General features: G+C 54.5%; 4 protein-coding genes across 5 annotated transcripts; 3 read left to right on the top strand and 1 right to left on the bottom strand.

The window, feature by feature from the left end:
• Nucleotides 1-132: 132 nt before the first annotated feature.
• Nucleotides 133-6,347, top strand: CLTB (clathrin light chain B). Of its 2 annotated transcripts, XM_027896377.1 has the most exons (6): nucleotides 133-375; nucleotides 1,913-1,959; nucleotides 3,143-3,260; nucleotides 3,523-3,634; nucleotides 4,034-4,087; nucleotides 4,559-6,347. In XM_027896377.1, the coding sequence occupies exons 1-6, from the start codon at nucleotides 192-194 to the stop codon at nucleotides 4,728-4,730; spliced, it is 687 nt and encodes a 228-aa protein (XP_027752178.1). In that variant the 5' UTR covers nucleotides 133-191; the 3' UTR covers nucleotides 4,731-6,347. The 2 variants fall into 2 exon arrangements, with proteins under 2 accessions (XP_027752178.1, XP_027752179.1); XM_027896378.1 differs by lacking the exon at nucleotides 4,034-4,087.
• Nucleotides 6,348-6,939: 592 nt separating this feature from the next.
• Nucleotides 6,940-7,692, bottom strand: HIGD2A (HIG1 hypoxia inducible domain family member 2A). The gene is made up of 2 exons (XM_027896371.1): nucleotides 7,536-7,692; nucleotides 6,940-7,367 (listed from the first exon to the last, which is right to left on the bottom strand). The coding sequence occupies exons 1-2, from the start codon at nucleotides 7,648-7,650 to the stop codon at nucleotides 7,201-7,203; spliced, it is 282 nt and encodes a 93-aa protein (XP_027752172.1). The 5' UTR covers nucleotides 7,651-7,692; the 3' UTR covers nucleotides 6,940-7,200.
• Nucleotides 7,693-7,797: 105 nt separating this feature from the next.
• On the top strand, nucleotides 7,798-10,498 carry NOP16 (NOP16 nucleolar protein). The gene is made up of 5 exons (XM_027896370.1): nucleotides 7,798-7,951; nucleotides 8,082-8,190; nucleotides 8,847-8,916; nucleotides 9,774-9,880; nucleotides 10,132-10,498. Exons 1-5 carry the CDS (start codon nucleotides 7,845-7,847, stop codon nucleotides 10,273-10,275), a joined length of 537 nt encoding a protein of 178 aa, XP_027752171.1. The 5' UTR covers nucleotides 7,798-7,844; the 3' UTR covers nucleotides 10,276-10,498.
• Nucleotides 10,499-11,271: 773 nt separating this feature from the next.
• KIAA1191 (KIAA1191 ortholog) lies at nucleotides 11,272-18,492 on the top strand. Its single transcript, XM_027896359.1, has 6 exons — nucleotides 11,272-11,651; nucleotides 12,841-12,967; nucleotides 14,477-14,601; nucleotides 15,717-15,823; nucleotides 16,137-16,273; nucleotides 16,713-18,492. The coding sequence occupies exons 1-6, from the start codon at nucleotides 11,496-11,498 to the stop codon at nucleotides 16,919-16,921; spliced, it is 861 nt and encodes a 286-aa protein (XP_027752160.1). The 5' UTR covers nucleotides 11,272-11,495; the 3' UTR covers nucleotides 16,922-18,492.
• Nucleotides 18,493-19,259: the final 767 nt, after the last annotated feature.

Below are 19,259 nucleotides of genomic sequence, written 5' to 3'. Positions count from 1 at the left end.
TCCGGGAGGAGCAGCTGGGCATCCCACGCCCGCCTCGCCCGCTGCACGACCGCGGGGCCGCCCCGGCGCTGATGTCAGCGCGGCCGCTCCGCCCTCCGCCGCAGTGACAGCGGCGGCTCCTCCCGGGCACAGTCGGGCCCAGCCCAGACAAGCCGCGTAGCCGGAGCGGGAGCGGCGCGGGCGGGCCGGACATGGCCGACGATTTCGGCTTTTTTTCCTCGTCTGAGGGCGCCGGCGCCGAGGAGGACCCGGCCGCCGCCTTCCTGGCCCAGCAGGAGAGCGAGATCGCGGGCATCGAGAACGACGAGGGCTTCGGGCCGACCGACGGCGAAGCGGCCACCGCCCCGGGCGGGCAGGGGGCCCCGCCGGAACAGGGTGAGCGCCAGGCGGGCACGGCCGCGGGGACCGCCTGGCTGCGGCCCCGGCGGGCACGAGGGGCTGCCACCCCCGTGGGGGAACGGGGGTCTGTGCCCTTCCTATTCCAAGGGTGGGGAAGGGTCCCCCGGGCCGCACCCCTGCGGGACTGGGGTTCCCCGTGGGACGGACGGCCCCCCCGTGGGTGATGGGGTCCGTCCCGCACTCCATGGGCAGGGGATGGGGTGTCCCGGTGGGCTCGGCTGGCAGCCCAGTAAGGGCTGTCTGCGCCTGTGCTTGGGCCCAAAGGGCTTCTCGAACATCAGAATATGGCGTGAATACTGAGCTGGGATGTGCTGGCCATGGGGCAGTTTTTCTCCCATGTGCCCAGGCTGGGTTCCCCAGGCTGGATGGACTCCCATCTCCATGTCTCAGTGCCCCCAGCTATGGCAATGTAGAAGGCATCCAGGCGGAACTGAGGAGCAGTGACAGCCTTGTCACTGTCCCTGCAGACAGGGTAGCCCTTTGGGGTGCAAAATGGAAGAGATTCCCATTTAGAACACTGTGGTCCCAGGCCCTGCAAGTAGAATGTGCTAATCCTGATGTCTTGCCTCCAGTGTGCAGGGGCTCAGGGATCTGCTCTCTGCATGGACATAGGGATGCTGCTGCCACTGGGCTCTGATTCCTTCCCCTACTTCAGCCCCACAGGGTCTCCTCATGCTGGCTGTGGAGCAGTGGTTTCACTGCTGTGCACACAGGGCCGTGGAGGCAGATCTGGGCCTTGAGAATTGTTGACAGCCACAGTGATAAATGCAGTCAGACAGGCTGGAGCTGGGTGTAGTCGTGGGGGTGAGCACCATGGGGACAGAGCTACACTGTGGCTGTGCCTGTAGCTGGCTAGCCAGGAGAAGGCCTGTGCTGGTCACTGGGGAGAGCTTAGGGCCTGGAGTGTGACTCCTCCAAAGCCTCTTCTCTCCCGGCAGCAAAGCCCCCTGCCTGGGGCTGGCATTGTGACCCTGGTGTGCAGTTCTCTGGGGCTTCAGTGGTGCTTCATTCCCAGCCCTGACCTTGCAGGTCATCCCAGGTGGGCTCTCAAGGACCTTGGCCTGCATCCATGCCCTCCTCTCTTGGTGGAGCACATGGAGTATTTCCATAGGCCCTGTCTCTGGGGAGTTGCCTCAGCACTCAGCTGGCAGATTCTGTGTCCATCAGCAGCCTCTGCAGGTGGGGTTTGGTCAGGTTGTGTCTCTTCAGTCAGAGCAGCAGCCTGTGTCCATGCCTGGAAGTTTCCCTAATCTTCAGATAAGATAAAACACCAGTGAAAGCACCATAAAGACATAAATGCCTGGAGAGGCTTGTGTGGGAGAGTGAGAGGTGCTCGCTGGAACCCACCAAGGACAGGGCACTGGGAGTGTTGTGGATGGGTGTGCTGGGCTGGAAATGGCACAGACGAACTCCCAGGAACTGATTTGCTTCGGTTTTCATGAACTCTAGCCCCACTGAGATCACCTGCAGCTGCCATAGTTGTATTCTTCTTTCTCTCTTCCTTTTTCTCCAGCTGGTTTCCAGAATGGAGGAGCCACTGTCAACGGAGATGTGTTTCAGGTGAGAGCTCAGCCCTTCCCTGGCCCAGGGCTGCTAAGGGAGTGTGTGGTGGGTGTGGGGCCAGCACTCTGCTGCTCTGCCCCCAGTTTTGACTGGAATTTGCTATCCAGCTGCAGAACAGCTACGGTGCTCCTGGAAAGGTCTGGGTCTCCTGAGGGAGTCCTGGCTGCTCCATTCTCTTTGAAGAGAAGATGTGTCCCACCTGCCATGACCTGCCCCACATCTGTTTGCAGGTGGCCTGTGCCATGAAGGAGTGCCTGGGCCCTAAGAGCAGGTGACAAATCCTCCATTCTCCATGGAAGGCCCCTCTCTCCAGCCTGGGTAGCTTCTGGAGATATCTGGGGCAGGCAGGAGCATCTCTTGGCAGAGGCCAGAGCCAGGGCAGGGCTGCCATGGAACACGTGCTTTGCTGTCTTGGCAGCATCTCCCATGAAAACCACTTGCCCCATGGCCAGAGGTGTTTGGGGGGGAGCCCACCTGTGTCTCAGCTTCCTCTGGGAGCCTGAAGCCCAGCTCTGCTGGCTACAGGAGACCCTGTGCCAGCATCTGACAAGTTCTTCACCTCACTTGGTGCTTGGCAATGGGGCGTCTGCACGGCCCGTGCCTGGCTTACAGGTTGATAATCACATCAGTAATGGGACAGACTTAATTAGATTGGGGATCTTGGAGAAAGCCATAATCCCATCTCTGAGCTTGGTGTCAGCATGACTGAGCATCCTGGCCAGGAAGGTGTTGTGGGAGGTGCTGAGCCAGGCGGGGCCATGCGGCAGCTCGGCACAGGAGCGAGGGAAGCAGCTCAGTCCCGGGGCTGACTTGGCCCTGCTGAGGGACAGGGAATCCCTGAGAATCCCTGGGAGTGTGTCCCAAGGCCAGTGGCTGTCCTGTGCTGTGGGGCTGCCCAGAGGATGCAACAGCTGTGATGGCAGTGAGCAGCAAGGCAAGGAGGGGAATGCTGGGAAGTATATTTAGATGACATGGCTTAAGGATAGGAGCTGGAACAGCAGCTTGAGCAATGCATTGGGGGATTCTGTCCCAGATGTTGCAGTCCATCACCCTTCCTACCTCTGATCTTGGCTTGTCAGTGCTGGGAGTGTGGAATCCTGATCCCTACCAGCCCTTGGAGATGGCTGGGCTGGGCTGTGGGAAAAGCTGGTGCTGATGGCAAGGTGCTCATGTCCTGCAGGAGTCCAACGGTCCCACGGATGCCTATGCAGCCATAGCCAAGGCTGACCGGCTGACCCAGGAACCTGAGAGCATCCGCAAATGGAGGGAGGAGCAGAAGAAGCGCCTGGAGGAGCTGGGTGAGGACCCAAGGCCATGTGTGGCCATGCTTGTGGCGCCTCATAACGTGGCAGTTGGGCCACGTTATGTGGGTCCCTCACCTAATGCATCCCAGAGAAGTGTCTTGTGCCCCTGCCAAAGATCTGCTGTCCTTGGAGCAGTGGTGCCTTTTGGCCAGTACTGGTGGAGACTGGGGACAGGTGCCCTGCCTGCTGAGGGGCTGCCCAGCACACCCAGTGGGTGCCAGCGTGGCTGATGGGCTCTGTCTCACTCTGGCCTTAGATGCGGCATCGAAGGTGACTGAGCAGGAATGGCGTGAGAAGGCCAAGAAGGACCTGGAGGAGTGGAACCTCCGTCAGAATGAGCAGATGGAGAAGAACCGGGCAAACAATAGGTATGTTGGGGTCAGTACGGCCATGAGACTATAATGGGAGCTGCTGTTCAGCCAGATCTGCCTTTCTGGGTAGTCTGGGGGCCTTTTTCCCCACAGTGGGGCCCAGCCCTGCAGGACGGAGCTTTGCCAAGCAAGGGGAGAGGCCCCAGGGCTTGGAGTGGCTCTGGTGGCTGTGCAGAGCCACTTTGGTTGGGATCACCCTGGGATCACCCTGGGATCTCAGTGCCTCCTGCCCCTGCATGGGCATCGCAGGGGGGCAGGATTGGGCTCCAGGTTCTCCTGGTGCTGCGATATGTGGGTCACACTCTTTGGGAGGACTAACCCCCTCTGTTCTCTCTTTCTAACCCTCTGCCTGCCTGTCGCTCCGCTCCGCTCTCTCTCTCTCTGTGCCCGGGGTAGGATCGCTGACAAAGCCTTTTACCAGCAGCCGGACGCCGATGTCATTGGCTACGTGTATGTGCCTCTTACACACCGTATCCTGCCCTGCAGGCTCTGGGGGTCCCTGCCCCAGCACTGGCTGCCCAGCCAAGGGGAGGGGGGTCTGGGAGGTCCTGGGCTCCGGTGAGGTCTCAGAGGGAGAATGACGCAGCTGAGCGTCTCTGAATGGTGGAGTCTTAGGAGGCAAGTGGAGCTCCTGGAATGCCCCTGTGGGAGCTGTTTGAAGAAGCAAAGCTGTGGGCTCTTAAGCCTTTTTGGGGCTGTTGGGGGATGGAGAAGTCTTGGGAGCACGTGGACATCCCAGCACCCCTGGATGAATGATGTCTTGGGTGAGTGCAGCCAACAGCAGCCTTGAGCATCGCGTGTCTCTGGCTCCCAGAGGACACTTAGCTCATTGTCTGGAGCAAGGGGATAGGAAGCAGGGACACAAGGGGAGAACCTCCTTGAAAAGGGTTCTGCCAGTGACAATGCTCAATGCCTCTGCAGGGCCTCAGAGGAAGCATTCCTGAAGGAGTCCAAGGAGGAGACCCCGGGCTCTGAGTGGGAGAAGGTGGCCCAGCTGTGTGATTTCAACCCCAAGAGCAGCAAGCAGAGCAAGGATGTCTCGCGGATGCGCTCGGTGCTCATCTCCCTGAAACAGACGCCCCTGTCCCGCTAGCTGTGCCTGGCACAGGCGGGAGCACCGCGGGCACGGCCGGGATCACTGAGCCGGGTGGCTCCAGGGGCCGGCCCAGCACGGGCCTCCCGCTGCCTGCTCCCTGGTCTGCGCCTCAGCTGTGCTCGAGTCACTGGTTGTAACTCTCCCCATGGTTTTCCTTTGCTTAAAAGGTGCATCGGTCTCTTTTTACACTTATTTATAAATCACTGTGGCATTTCCCTGGGAAGCGGCACTGGATGGCAGAGCTGAGTTAAGGAGGAAGCCCCGACCTGGCTTTGCAGGAGGTTGTGTGCGGGGGCCTGGCTGAGAGAGTAGGGAATATCCCACCCTGTTGCCCACCTCACCCCTGTGCTGGGAATAAACCTGCCTGTGGCTGTCCTGGCAGCCCTGTGTTTGGGCCTCAGTCCTATCCCTGAGGCAGGGATTCCAATGGGGTCCAGCCTGGTTGTGCACCCCAAAAAGCTGATGCGGTTCCAGTGTCCGTGTCCCATCTGTCCTGCAGTGCTGGCAGTATGGTGCTGCAGGGCACTGGGGAAGGGCCATGGAGTGAGTGTGCAGGATGTTTTCTGTCCCTCTTTCATGACCACCAGCAGTTGGGAATGTGGGATGCCAGGCTTTGAGAGCCCCTGGCTTTGCTCTGCTCCTTTCTCTGCTATTAGAAGGGGAGATGGAGGCTGTGTGGTTGCAGGGAAGGAGGTAGGAAGGTCCAGCTGCTGTGGGTCAGGGCAAGCTCCCCCAGCTTCCTAACCCAGGAAGGAGGGTTGGGCAGAATTCTGGTGCTGGGGCTTGTCCCTGAGAACACCCTGCACATCTGTCTGCAGCTGCTCAGCTCCCTGGCTTTGCCCACCTAAGGCATTGTGGGGAGATGCCTCAGTCCCGCTCCCTGCCTGAACACTGGCTTTCTCTCCTCTGCTTGGCAGGGCTGACACCAACCCTGGGAACCTGCACAACTCCTGAGTAGCAGGAGAGGGACAGCCTTGAGCTCGTGCCCAGGGTTTGGGAGCTTGGAAAAGGCTTGCAGCAGCTGGAGGCACATGGAGCAGAGCCCACAAAACGCTTGAGCCTCACTGCAGGGCCCAAGTGTGCAGAGCTGTCCTGCCCTGCAGTTGTGGCTCCAGAGCCAGGAATGTCACGTGTGCTGCTGCTGCAGCCATTAGGGGGATGGTTGGGCACCTGTGGCTCTGGGGCACGGGCTCAGCAATGGGCTGGGAAGGGAAATGGGTGCGTAGGGAGTCACTTGATGGTGTGTGTTGGGATTGTGTCCCTCTGCCCATAGAGCTGATCACTCCTGCCTGGTCCCTCTGCCCTCCAGCATGTGTAGGCAGCTCTGCCATGCTGCAGGACACCTTGGGACTTGGCTGCCTGCCTCTGCCTTTCCCTGCAGAGCAGTGGGAAGCACCTCTGGCTGCTTCTGGGGGGACAGTGCGCCCCCTTCCCGTGCTGTTCCTCCAGGCCCTGCAGGCAGCCAGGCCCTGGGTCCCCCAGATGCCATGTGCTCCATGTGAGGCCGGGGCAGCTCCCGGGGAGCCGTGCCCACAGCTCTTCTACATCCCCTCGGCTTTAGTTTCTGTGACTGTCCAAATTATCTGTTACAATAAACCGACATCTCCAATCCTACGGGGCACTGTTGTCTGTGCATTAGGGACACACGTGCTGTGTTCTGGAGAACCCACAGCCATAAGGCCTCCTATGGGAAGGATGGGGCTGGAGGAGCAGCACATCCTACAGGAAAAAACAGGAGCGAGGGGAGGGGAAGGCTGAAGCAGCAGCACATCCCAGAGAACTCAGCCAGGCCCTGTTTCAGAATCACGAGTTCCCAACTTGTTTTCACAGGGAGTTTCATCTCTCATGCCCTGTTTGCATCACCACAACTCTAAGGCAGCTGTGCCCCCTCCCTTTCCTCCCTACACTGATTACTGTTGTGGCTTCTCAACGCTCTGCAATCCAGTATCAGTCACAATCTTGCTGCAATTCACTTTATTACTCACCAGTTGCAATCGAACAGGTTACACATCCTCCCCAAACTGCTCCCCTGCTGCTTATGGACTCTGTCCTGCCAAGACCGAGCCATAAGCAGCTGTTCCTTCCTACCTGGGCAGCTCATTTTTCAAATGCTGGTGCACTGCCTGACTAAAGCCACACCTCAGTGCAGACCACAACCCAGAGGACATGATTTTAGCAGGCTGTGACCAAGAAGGGATGAGTTCTGACAGGGGTAATGAGCCTTAGTGACACAACGTTGGTGTGGCAGGATAAGCCCTCAAGGAATCAAAAAAATGCCATGGCCCAAATTTCAGGATAATCACTGAGTGTATTCACCCCATTTCCAGTGCTCTGGACTACAGAGCCTCTCCATCAGTGGCTCCACCAAGACATCCCGACAGTCCCTCAAAAAACTCCATCTGCAGCCAGGATCCGTCCGGAGGTGGTGGGCGCTGGCCTGCGGCTGCAGCTCCTCTCCTGTCCGCGGTCACTGTCTGGATTTCAGGGCCGTGACCACCATGCCCCCCAGCAGGGCCGCGAAGGTGAAGCCCTGGGCCAGGATACGCGCCCGCATCATCAGCTGGGACCGGCGGGTGTTGCCCCTCTTGAAGCTGATCAGGCCGTAGGTCAGGACGCCGACAGTGCAGAGGCAGCCTGGGGGAAGGACGGGGCTGTGAGAAAGAAGCAGCTCCCCCCGCGCTTCCACAGCACCCCCACACCCGGGCCGTGCCCGCCCGGCCGGGGCTCATGAGGGACCCACCCGCCACCGGCCCGCAAGCCCCGGCCCTCACTCAGCACCGTCCCCCCCCGTCCCGCCCTCACCGAGGGGCACCAGGGGGTTCTCGCGGGTCTTGCGCAGGAACTTGTCCCCGAATCCCTCCTCTCTGAACGTGGGCAGCACTGGGGGATCCAGCGGCGGGGGCGGCCCGGCCGCCATGGCGAAGGTGACAGCGGCGGCCCCTCCCGGCTGCCGTACCCCCGCCCCCTGCGCAGTGCATGCCGGGGGGTGTAGTCCGATACAGCACACCCACCGAGCGGCTCCGCGGTACCGGACTACACTTCCCGTGGTGCCCCGCGGCGCGGCCGGCAGCCCAGGGGGCCCTGCCGCTCGGACACCCACGTGGGCCCGCCATGCCGAAGGCGAAGGGGAAGAGCCGGCGGCACAAATACTCCTACAACCTCAACCGCAAGCGCCTCTATCGCAGCGCCCGCCGCCGCGCCGCGCCCCGCATCGCCTGGTGAGCGCCGGGGGCACGGGCACGGGGGGCAAGGGCGGAGGGCGGGCGGGAGCGGGCGCCCCACGGGGGACCTGCAGCGCGTGCAGTGGGGAGAGGGAGCACGGCCGTAATGTCCCTTGCCCCCACGCAGCTCGCACATCCGCCATGCCTGGGACCCGAGCAAGTCGGTGGCGCAGAACCTGGCCGAGATGGGCCTGTCCGCGGACCCCAACAAGGCCGTCCCCATCCCGAAGAAGCCGGTAAGTGTGGTGGGGCCGGAGGGTCCCGGCGGGGGCTGCACCTCTGTGGGGGCTGTGGGGGGGTGGAGAAAGCAGCGTGGAGAGCAACCACCCTCAGAGCATGGGGCAAGTGGCTCTGGATCCGTCCCCAGGAGGTGGACGCTGTTTCTTTTCTTGGTGTATGTACTTTTCTCACCAAAATCCTGGCGTGGGAACGTGCTGCAGCACCACGGAGACATAATGGACTTTAGAACAAATTTAAATAGCATCGTCTCCTGGGACTTGACAGAGACAGGTGGGGTTGGGAACGCCGTAGCCAAGTTGTTGCTGATAACAAAGAAGGGCTCTTTGTGCCCAGCAGTGCCAGCACGGCCCATCAGCATCTCTGAGCAGCGCTGCCAGGTGGAAAGTGGCTCCACAAAGGTCCCACTCAAGGGAAAAAAGAGGAGTGGAGTGTCTCTATTCTGTTTGTCTCTGTTCAGGCAGCATTGCTGAGATGACAGACTGGCCTACGAACCCTTTTAATGTCACAAATAAGGCTCTGCTTAAGCCAGCTGAGATTTCCTGGTCCTTGCAGCCGTGTACAAGCGGTCTGGAGTTTTGGGAGCAATGTGTGGGGTCACAGCACTCTTCCAAATGGACTTTTCTTGAGTATTCTTTTGTCTCGTGTAACGCAGGGGATGGAAGCGGAAAGCAGTGGACAGCAGTCAGGAAAGAAAATAGTGCGGAAGCCGTACGTGGTGAACGGTCAGTGCTGCATGGGGTGTTCTCCCAAGGCCCTGGGGGTTATTTTATCTCTCTGTGCTGTGCCAGGGGCAGGGAAGGGTGTTACTTCTTGTCCAGGCTCGTGGGCCTGTGGAGGAGCATGCCCTGGGCAGCAGTTGGCTGGAGCAGGACCGTTCCTCTGGATCTGTCTCTTGAATTTCTTTTTCAAGGACTAATGTCCATAAACTAAAACACAACAATCTCCACTTCAACATGAGGAAAAACCTTCTCCCCATTCAAGGTGGCAGAGCACTGGAACAGCTGCCCAGGGAGGGTGTGGAGCCTCCCTCTTTAGAGACATTCCAAACACTCCTGTGTCACCTCCTCCAGGTGACCCTGCCTTAGCAGGGGAGTTGGAATGGGTGATCTCTAGTGGGCCCTTCCAATCCTAATGATTCTGTGATTCTCTCCTGGGCTGCCTTTCTTGCAGGATCTGTCCTTGCAGCCCCAAGAGGGCTCTTGCCACTGTGAAACTGTGTTGGTGTGTGGCACCAGGGTGACGAGAAGCCATGGCTAAGTACCCAGCATGTCTTAGTGGTGGGCTGGGTAGCTCTGGGCAGTCACACTCTACAGCCTGGGCAGAAAGGACCCTCTCCTCGTTGTGTGAGCTGGAGAGGAGCTGGAGCACAGGCCTGGATGCCTGCAGCCCATGCAGAGGGCTCTTGTCTTGTCCATTTCCCTGCACCATCATGCTGGGAAGTGTCCCTGCGCATGTGAACAGCCAAGCTGTGCAGTAAGAGTCTGCAGCATGGCCAGGCTTGACCTTGGGGAGAGGCTGAGGACCTCTGTGGAGGTGCTGCTTCCTTCCCCTCTTCATGCTGCCTCTGTGCTCTGCCTAGAGATGGAATATGAGGCCAGCCTCCCCGAGAAGAAGTCGAACACACTGTCCCGGGACCTCATTGACTACGTGCGGTACATGATACAGAACCACGGGGAGAACTACAAGGTATGGCCTGGCTGCCCCAGGGCAAGGAGAACCCAGGGAGTCCCTGCTCCTGGACCTTCTGCAGGATGGGAATTGCTGATCCTCTGTCCTCGATCCTGTTCTGCAGTCAGCTGATTGTTAAGGGAAAACAGTGCTCTGAACCGTGGCCAGGCCCCTGTCTGAGTCAGGCAGTGATTGCGCCGGCGTGGGTGGGATGGGCTGGTGTTTGCTCTTGGGGCTGCTCCTCTGACTTGCCCTTTCCTTTGTCACAGGAAATGGCTCGAGATGAGAAGAACTACTACCAGGATACTCCTAAACAGATCAAGAGAAAGATCAATGTGTACAAGAACTTCTATCCTGAGGAGTACAAGGAATTCATGGCATCACTTAAGCCAGAAAAGATGGATGTGCAGTGACTGCCCTTTTTCCTCAGGTTTACTTGCAAGTGCAGACTTGACATGACCATTTTCTGAACTGAAAAAAGCCTCTGGAGATGGAGGAAGGACCCTTATTAGGCAGAGGTGGTTACAACCAGCCATGAAAGACTCTTTGGCGTGGGCACTGACTGTGTTGTGCTGCTCACTTTCTGTGTGGCAGCTGGCACTTCTTTTGCTTTGCTGAAATAAAATATTCTTTCAAGCTGGTGTGAATGTCTCTCTCTGGGCCCTTGCTTGGTGCAGCCCTGCTTTGGAGAGCCCCTGGTGCCACCCCCCGTGACATTGGCATTGGGCATGTGCCACTCTCTGTGGTGACAGGGCTGGGGCCCAGGGGGTTTGGGCAGCCCTCAGACCTTGGCTGATTGCCCTGTAGGCAGCAGAGGTTGGAGCGGGGCCATGTGCTGCTTCCTTCCCCTGCTGGTGACCTTCCTGCTTGCAGTGTGGGAGACCAGGCTGGGGTCCCTTCCCTGCTAAATCCTGCTGGCAGGCAGGGCTTCCTGCTATCCCTGAGTGTGGCTCCATCCCCTTCTCCCTGGGGCAGTGGAGCAGGAGGCAGGGCAGGCAAATGCCAGCGGAGTGCAGCTCCCACAGAAGAGCCCATCTTCACCCCTGTGCAGGGCATCTCTCCTAAACAGGGCTCTAAATACGGAGTTGGGAAAGTGGAGAGCTGTGCTCAGCCCTGGGAATGGACAGGCTGAGCTGGTTATTCCCACTGTGTGCTGTACTGGCAGCGCTGTACCAGCAGTAACTGATTTCCCGGGAAGGGGAGCCCACCGCCTGAGTGGGTGCCAGCGGGCGAGAGGACTGCCTTGCTTGTTCGTTTAATATTCTGCAGGGCTGCTGAGAAGGGGCGGGGCCCTGGGGAGCTCAGTCAGAACTACATCTCCCAGCGCGCCCCGCGCGCCGCAGCCAGATCTCGCGAGACCTGCGCGCCTATAAGACCGCCTCCTCAGCCCTCCCTCCTCTCAGCCGGTAGCCGTTCCCGGAGGGTCCGCCATGGCCGGCCCGGCCCCGGCCCCGCCGCGCTCCGCCGTTCCCCGCTGACCGCGCCGCCCCTGCCATGAGCTCTGCGCAGCCCCACGCTCCCGGTAAGGCCCCCCCGCGCTCCCCGCCGGCCCCGGTCGGCCGTGCTGGCGGTCGCTGAGCGCCGCACTCTCCCCGCAGCGCTGGAGCCGGGCGGCGGGGCCCGCCGGGCCGGGATGTCGCTGCCCCTCGGCGTCCCGCGCCGCGCCTTCAGCTATGACGATGCCCTGGAGGACACGGCGCCCATGACGCCCCCGCCCGCCGACTTGTGCGCCGGCGTCCTGTGGAAACAGCCGGTCATCCCCGAGCGCAAGTACCAGGAGCTGTCGAAGGTACGGGCCGGGCCGGGGATGCTCCCGCAGCCCTGAACCCCTCCAGGCATCCCACTCCTGGTCCCTCTCCTGCCCCTCGCAGCAGGACCCTCGGGAGGGGCTGGGGACGGAGCCCGGCATTCCCTGCCGTGAGAAGGGACAAGCTGAGCATCTCCTCGGTGTTTGTGGATAAAACGGATTTAACCGGGCGTAATCAAACCAGAGCACAAGGGTGGGTTTAGGTTGGATGCGAGTTCTTCACTGTGAGGGTGGTGATGAGGCCCTGGCACAGGTTGCCCAGAGAAACTTTGGCTGCTCCATCTCTGGAAGTGTTCAAGGCCAGGTTGGACAGGGCTTGGAGCAACTTTGTATGGTGGAAAGTGTCCCTGCCCATGCCCGGGGGTTGGAATTTGATGATCTTTAAGGTCCCTCCCAATCCAAACCATTCTGTGATTTTGTGCTTTGAGTGAAGGACCAGCCCTTTTAAATTTAGAGGTGGTTTTCTAAGTTTGAAGTGAAGTTAAATGTTGTTGAGTGGAAATACGTAACTCTGATTCTTTTGAGCTTAATCTCTACCCCTCCTTTCGTTTTAAAATCTCCTGTGGAAGAGAACCAAAAGTTGTGTTTTTTCACAAAAAGCAAGCTCTCCAGCCAGGGAGCTCCTATTTGAGGAGGAGGAAGTCTACGTTTCACAGGATTTCTTGTTTTCTAGCATTTATTTTCTGTTTCTTTACTGGGGTCTTGTGATCAGTGGTAGAGCTGTGACCTCTTGATACACTGAGTAAGAAACAGATAAAGGGCATGAGAGGAAAACAAGGTGTTCACACCAGGCTCTCCTCTGTGAACAGCTGGTGCTTGAGCTGCCTGTGGAAGGTGCTCTTGCCCAGTTGACCTTGAAGTCCAGTTTGCATTTAAGAAAAGTACAGATGTTCTGGTTTCTTTCCTGTTGACCTTTCTGTACTTGGACTAACAGCTTGTTGGCTCTGAGCCTGGCAGGTTTTCAGATGTTGGATGCAAGTTGCTTGTGCGTTGCTGAACATTCTAAGGTTTGAGCTCTGACCATTCCTGTGCTGCAGTGAGCATAGCGTAGGGATTTGTCCCATGGGATAAAGGCGAGAGCAGCTTTGTGTCTTTTTGTGTTTATAGATGTGTCCTGGCCAGGTGATGAGATACTTTCCCATCTCAAACTGTCCCCTGCTGCTTCCCACAGGTTGAGGAAGGGGATGCAAACATGCATGCCCCCGTCATAACTCCTTCATCGTCCACTGAAAGTGTGAACAAGGTGCCTGTGGTGAAGGCCAAGGCCACTCACGTCATCATGAACTCCCTCATTACAAGTAAGAACTCATCTCTTACACTGTGGCTGGTGGGGAGGGGTCACTGAGTGTCCTTGATGACTCCTGGAGTAACTGAAGAGCTCGTGGGTTCAGATTGACTCTGCTCCTGAACTGTGTGAATTCTTTCAGGAGGATGCTTCTAGAAGGAAGGCAGGAAGTAGGGAATAGGCTACACTTAGTGATTCTGTGTTTGCCGGGGCTGGAGGTGGGTGATGTGGGAGGAGTGCAGGGTATGTTATGTGCTGACAGGACACTGCAGTCCTGGTTGCTGGAGTGCAGAGGCTGCTGCTGTTCTGTTTGCTTATTAACTTGCTACTTCTGAATGACAGGCAGAGCTCTGACATTAACCCAAGCGGTGAGAGCTGACACCCTGTGCTAATGGAGCACTTGCTGGCATTTATGTTAGTTAATAACAGCAGCTGCCTTGCTGACAGTAACACTTTGAAAAAACAAACCTCATAAATCATGGTGCTTTAAAATAAAATGGGGTCAGTTATGTTTGCAGAGAAGACATGCCCTTTTGCAGCAAGTGGAATTATGTTTGTGTTAATCTGTCTCCGCTGCCTCTTCTTTCAGCAGATGGGATCTGAGCCACCATCTTTTCCTCCAAGCAGTGCTTCCAAACACTTCTAGATTTTCAGGCCAGCATTTTGGAACCTTTGCATTTATTTCTGTCTTGGCTCAAAAATAACCAATCAGATAATGACATCCAGGAATATGGACTTTCTTCTGGAAAGCAGCTCCTGTTCTACTCAAATGATAAATGCTAATCTGGTTAAAACCATGATGGTCTAAAAATGTTCTTGTGCAGTAAGTCAGGAGCCTTGACTGCACCTGCACCTTCCAGGAGGCAGAGCTTCTCTGGATTTCTCATATCTACAATGTATTATCCTTGAATTTACCATAGGAAGTGTTACCTGTTTTAAAGAAGACATTGGGCTTTTCCATTAACCTTTTTGTGCTCTGATTCCTTTTGACATTTTTCCTAGTTCCACTAGGGAGTGAACATCTTATGCTGGGTGTTGGAGAAAGTGCTTGTGTTTTTCAGAAGTGAAGCTGATATCAGTTTACTGGATGCTGGCTTTGTATTTGGCTGAAATAGCTTATTTCACCTAATCTTTGTAATCACTGGGAGTCTTTAACACCTGTTCTGCAAGCCTCCTTTGAATCTAGAGGGCAGTTTAAAATATCCAGCTTTTTGAGGTCTCCTAGATTTAGGAAGTTGTAAGTAGGAGTGATGCAGGGTCTTGGGTGAGGTGGGATTAATTACAGGTGTTACATATGTAAAATATCTGGTTGGCATAAATCGGTGTTCATCTGACTTAGCCCTGTGTCTCAGGGTAGTTTTCAAGTCAGAATAGCTCATAAGCTTCGTTTTCTTGTCTAGGCTCTTTACAATGTGTAGGTACAAGTGATGAAAAAAGGGTTTGCATTTGGTTGCTAAAGTTGCCTTTGCTAGAACTGCCTGTGATGGCCTTTTTGTGTGAATTTGTGTTGTTTTTGTTCCAGAGCAGACTCAGGAGAGCATTCAGCGCTTTGAGCAGCAGGCAGGGCTGAGGGAGGCTGGCTACACCCCCCACAAAGGCCTTACCACTGAGGAGACCAAGTACCACCGGGTGGCTGAGGCAGTCCATGTAAGGCTTGTTTTCCACTGGATTTCTCCATGTAGGATATGTGCTACTTTAACATCTATCTGGTGACATAGCTTCTGGAGCTTGTTGCTTGGACTCTCCTTAAGCTGCTTCCCCTGAAGGCTTTGAGCTCATTGTGTACAAAAGGTTGCCCAGTTGTATTTTAAAGTTAGCATTAACCTTTGTAGTTATTCTTATTTTCCTGAATTCTGTCACACTTCTCTGTCGTGAAATCGCCACAGTCATCTTTCCAAGTGGGGACATCCCTAGGCAATCTTGTTTCCTGCTGTACCTTTGAATGGTGCCCTGCAGTTGAATTCTCTAACTGTTTGTCCCAAGAGAACTTGTAAACTGTGCATTTGCGATGGGGAAGTTACCAGATGGGATTGGTTTTGCTTTGTACTGAAAACAAAGACAAAGGTCTTGAATGAACATGTTACTGTGGGCAACTGAGCTCATCAAAAATCTTGCAGTTGGAATTTAACAGTCAACTCTCCCAGTGTCCTCCCACTGGGAGGTCAAAGTTTCAGTAACAGCATTGGTGAATTGCATTAGTGTGGCTTGAATAGCCACAGGAAACATTACCAGGTGCCTGTGCATTTTGTGTTTGAACTATAACTGCCCTTCAAGTGACTTCTTCAAAGTTCAGTTTGTACTGTTCAGCTTGCAGTAACCTGGTTTGCATACACGCAGTTCCTGTTTATTTTGTGCCCAGGTTCATGTCTGTTCCAGGGCAGTGTTTTCATCCTGGTGTACATGGATTGATTTACAGGGTCTGGTACTCCTGACCTTTTATCTTGTGTGAGAACTGGTCTCACTCTGGTTGGAGAACTTGCGGGACTGAAAGCTTTGTTGCTCTGCAAAGTGCTGGAGACAAATGGGTGCTGTGGCAGTTAGAGCTGTTACCATAGTGAACTTCCAAAATGCTTATATTTGATGTGGAGAGAAGCTTAAGGGGTGTATGCAGGTATTGTAATACTGGGTGTAACTTTAGGTCATAAAGTGACACTTTATCACCTGTGATAGAAACAATTGTCTGGTTTTGACAATAAAACTGGGTATTGTTCCTTATGTCTTGTGTTTAAGCTCTGTTGTTTCTGTGTTTCTCTTCCTAACAGAAGCTAAAAATGCAGAGTGGAGAGACGACAAAAGACGATAAACACAATTCTTCTGCTCAGTCCACTCCCAGCAGCACCCCCCACTCCTCTCCCAAGCATAAAAACAGGTACTCTGGCAGGCCACTGCCTCCTTTGGTTTCCTGTGGGCTGATGAGGTGGGAGCTGCTGAATAACCTTATCCAGTGAGGGACTGTATGGGATGAAATTTAGAGCCTGATGAGGATATGTGTTGGATAGATCCAAATGTTGGAAGCCTGTGGAACTGGAGCATGCATATCTTACTCTGGGTGGTAACAAACCTATTAAAGTTGTTTAAATTGCCCCTGTTCACTGCGTGGGAAGTTCCTGGTACAGTGAGATCACTTGAAAGTATTTATTCTCATGTTTTATGTATCTCAATGTTTTTTTTTTTTACCTTAGGGGTTGGTTTAGTCAGGGATCCTCTTCTTCTATCACTGGCTCAGACTTTGCCATGGAAGCTGGTGGGGACAAGTTGCCATCTGACAGGTGGAGCTTTTTTGGACCCAAAGCCATCCAGAAATCCACCACTGATCCAGGTATGTGCTCAAAAATCTGCCGCCTTGGAAGAGCTAAAGGGGAACCATCACACAACAAACTTGCTTGCTCTTTCTAGAGTCTTATCCTGCTTGCCTTGTTACTTTCTGGGACCACCTTGGGAATGTTTGCTATTTATATAATTTCTGTGCCTAAATATAAAGCAGTTGGGTAAAACCTGTGCTGAGGATCTGGAAGCAGGAATAACTTGCACTGCACTGCAGTGAAAGGGCAGGGTGTGAAGGTGACAGTATTACTTTCTGTGATGCCATTGATTGAAGCCAGCCATTGATTTGGAATAGGCTTTAGATGACTTGTAGCTGCTGGAATTTTCAGGCTTCCTGTGGTGTGGGGCATCAGTGCTGCTGCTCACTCCTGGCAGCAATAGGAAAAGGACTTGACTGGTTTTCCTGGCTCTTACTGTGATTTTTTTTTAATCAGGAGGATTTACCATTCAGTCCTATAAGGGTGCCCAGAAGCCATCCCCAATGGAGCTGATGCGTGCTCAGGCTACCAGGATGCCAGATGATCCAGTCACCTTCAAGCCACCCAAAATGGACATTCCAGGCACAGATGGGAGGAAACAATCTCCACGTTCCCACAATATCAAACCTCGGGATCTGAATGTGCTCACTCCCACTGGGTTCTAGAGGAAATCTGGTGGTTTTAGCAGGATACAGGGTGTCTTAGGCTCTGCTTCCCTGTCCCATGTGCTGCAGTAAAATAGGAAAGTCTCTCTTCCAGCTCTTCATCTCAGAAAAGGAAACAGTTGTGACTGTTCTTCTAAAGCCAGTCTTGGAAAAAAACTCCTGCACTAGTCCTAAACCAATGTAAACCATCCTGTTTGCTGTAGTGCACGGGTTTGGGCTGCCAGGCTGCTCTGGATGTGCTTCCCACTACACCACACCGCAGTGGAACCCTGAGCCACGTTTTCTGGGACAGGAATCCATGTGGTGTGTGAGCACCTGGCTTGTCTGCCTGTAGTCTGGTTGTCTTGTCCTCACTGCTGAAGGACCCACAGGAGGATGGTGGTTCTGTCTGGCATATACAGAGCTCCATCAGGAAATCATGGAAACAAGCAAGGACTGAAAACTGGACCATTGACTGCCAGAAGGAAGTTAGGGATTTTGGTGGGTCAGTTTAAGTGTGCCATTCCCTTACTGTCCAGTGTGACCATGCAGTTCAGCACCTATTTCTTCTTTGTTCTTGGAATGCTTTTTTAATGGAAAAGTGGACCAATGACCTTTCTAAGATGCTCTCATTGGAAAGGCAGGGAGTAGTAGTGAGGAAGAATTCCTTCTCTTCCAACTCTTCTAAAAGAGTTCCTCTAAAAAAGTGGAAGTGATTGAGACTAGCGTTGCTTGAACCAGGTAATCCTCCTCTCTTCTTTCTGCAAGACAACACTATCCTGCCTTCTAGACAGCAAAATTCCAGGTGTTCTGGCAATCTGGGTGCAGCTTGATTTGTTTTGGTTTTGTTTTGGTTTTTTTTTTCTTCCTAGAATCATGTAGAAGTGTATTATACAGCGGGAGCACTTCTCAGATATTTTATCAGCATTAATGTGTTCTGCAGGGCTGAGGGAGGACTGAGGGCAGACTAAGGCTAAACATTCTTCCCTGTTACGGTACAGCTGGATGTAATTCTTGGTCTGGGAAGAGCCAGTTACTGGGAACAGCTAATACTTGCTTCCATGGGAACTGGAAGGAGCTCCTGGCTTCCATCTAATCCCTTAAGCATGATAGGCAGCATTGCTCTGTAATCCTCACCTGTTCTGTGGCAAGTGGGTCACCTCAGGTCTCCTCTTGATCTCACGATTGTGTTGCACAGTCCCTCAGCCAGCAGCAGCCTTGCATCTGGAACTGGAAGCATCTCTCTTGCCAGGATATTACACAGAGGTTTCTTAACAGCTGGTAACTGTTGAGCTCTGGGGTTTCTGCCTTCTTAAACCAAACATTCCTCCCAGAGGGTGAGGCTGGGCTGGCTGCTGGCCCTTCTGAAGCAGCACATTCTGTGGCACTGCTTTCTCTCAAGCTTCAACAGCACTGCCAGTGATGTGTTGTGTGAAAGTCCCCCACCCAACCCAGCAGTTCTCACTGTCACCACTCATTTGCACCTTGGCAATCAAGCTCTCATTTGACATTAATTTATTTGTTGTCTGTATTCATGTCTCCTAATGTGTATGTTTGTTTTGTTTGTTACAGGAAAATAAAAGCCTTGTGAACCGAGGTCCATGGTGTGTGTTGGTGGTGGCAGAGCATCTGTGGGAGAAGTGTGGGATCAAGGTTCTGCCAAATAAGGCTCTGACAGCACCTCGCTAGGGTGAAATGTTTGCTCACAAACTCCCCTTTGACAGGGAGGCCAGGTTTAAAGCCAGGCTCAGTTCTGTCCTAGGGCACATGAAACTAGACATGAAGTCTTTGTGTTTTCTTGGGCTATTCAGATTCTTCTTGTTCCTGAGACTGTCTATAGTTGCCTGTGTGCTGTTTGCACTGTTGGCAGTCTTCACTTTTCCCTGATTGACTTATCCCTGGGTTAGGGGTGCAGTGTCATGTGAAGGAGCAGTTTGTTTTACACCTGGCAGTTGGAAAGAGGTTTCCTAAAGAACAAGAAGCAGACTTGTGAGCCGCAGGTCAGACTCTTCTGAACAGTTCTGGGCTAACTGAAGCCAGGCTTCTGTATGAGACCACTGATATCAGGAGTAGTGTGTTCCCAGCTGTGACTACTTCTTGATGCTCCTACTCTGGTCTCCGCATTAGGACCCTGCCAAGTGTGGTGGGCAGCTTTCACTCCCAACCCCTGTTGCTTCTGATCTGAGATCTTCTGTAGAAACACCTAATTGTTCTCTGACCTCACCTGTGGTTTTTGTTGATGGCTGTGGATTTGAATTCCATATTCATCCTGATCATAATGCCCATGCCTGCACTAGAGTGGTTCTGGAAGAAGTTTTTTCAGCTCATGCTGCCATCCAGCCCACCCTCTTCCTAATAA

The sequence above is a fragment of the Empidonax traillii genome, unplaced genomic scaffold (assembly GCF_003031625.1).
Source record: "Empidonax traillii isolate 1590-97213 ecotype Southwest subspecies unplaced genomic scaffold, ASM303162v1 scaffold495:size1017845, whole genome shotgun sequence".
Lineage (NCBI taxonomy): Eukaryota > Metazoa > Chordata > Aves > Passeriformes > Tyrannidae > Empidonax > Empidonax traillii.
Note: the sequence above shows the minus strand (reverse complement) of the source record. Positions and strands in the feature narration are given on the sequence as shown.

What these genes read in the sequence shown, in the direction of transcription:
- CLTB (XM_027896377.1), top strand. Translation starts at nt 192, where the DNA reads ATGGCCGACGATTTCGGCTTTTTTTCCTCGTCTGAGGGCGCCGGCGCC. An exon ending in GAAGCGCCTGGAGGAGCTGG is followed by an intron (nt 3,261 to 3,522) that starts GTGAGGACCCAA and finishes CTCTGGCCTTAG; the next exon opens with ATGCGGCATCGAAGGTGACT. An exon ending in GCCGATGTCATTGGCTACGT is followed by an intron (nt 4,088 to 4,558) that starts GTATGTGCCTCT and finishes ATGCCTCTGCAG; the next exon opens with GGCCTCAGAGGAAGCATTCC.
- HIGD2A (XM_027896371.1), bottom strand. Translation starts at nt 7,650, where the DNA reads ATGGCGGCCGGGCCGCCCCCGCCGCTGGATCCCCCAGTGCTGCCCACG. An exon ending in GAACCCCCTGGTGCCCCTCG is followed by an intron (nt 7,368 to 7,535) that starts GTGAGGGCGGGA and finishes TCCTTCCCCCAG; the next exon opens with GCTGCCTCTGCACTGTCGGC.
- NOP16 (XM_027896370.1), top strand. Translation starts at nt 7,845, where the DNA reads ATGCCGAAGGCGAAGGGGAAGAGCCGGCGGCACAAATACTCCTACAAC. An exon ending in GAAGCCGTACGTGGTGAACG is followed by an intron (nt 8,917 to 9,773) that starts GTCAGTGCTGCA and finishes TGCTCTGCCTAG; the next exon opens with AGATGGAATATGAGGCCAGC. An exon ending in ACCACGGGGAGAACTACAAG is followed by an intron (nt 9,881 to 10,131) that starts GTATGGCCTGGC and finishes CCTTTGTCACAG; the next exon opens with GAAATGGCTCGAGATGAGAA.
- KIAA1191 (XM_027896359.1), top strand. Translation starts at nt 11,496, where the DNA reads ATGTCGCTGCCCCTCGGCGTCCCGCGCCGCGCCTTCAGCTATGACGAT. An exon ending in GGGTGGCTGAGGCAGTCCAT is followed by an intron (nt 14,602 to 15,716) that starts GTAAGGCTTGTT and finishes TCTTCCTAACAG; the next exon opens with AAGCTAAAAATGCAGAGTGG. An exon ending in GAAATCCACCACTGATCCAG is followed by an intron (nt 16,274 to 16,712) that starts GTATGTGCTCAA and finishes TTTTTTAATCAG; the next exon opens with GAGGATTTACCATTCAGTCC.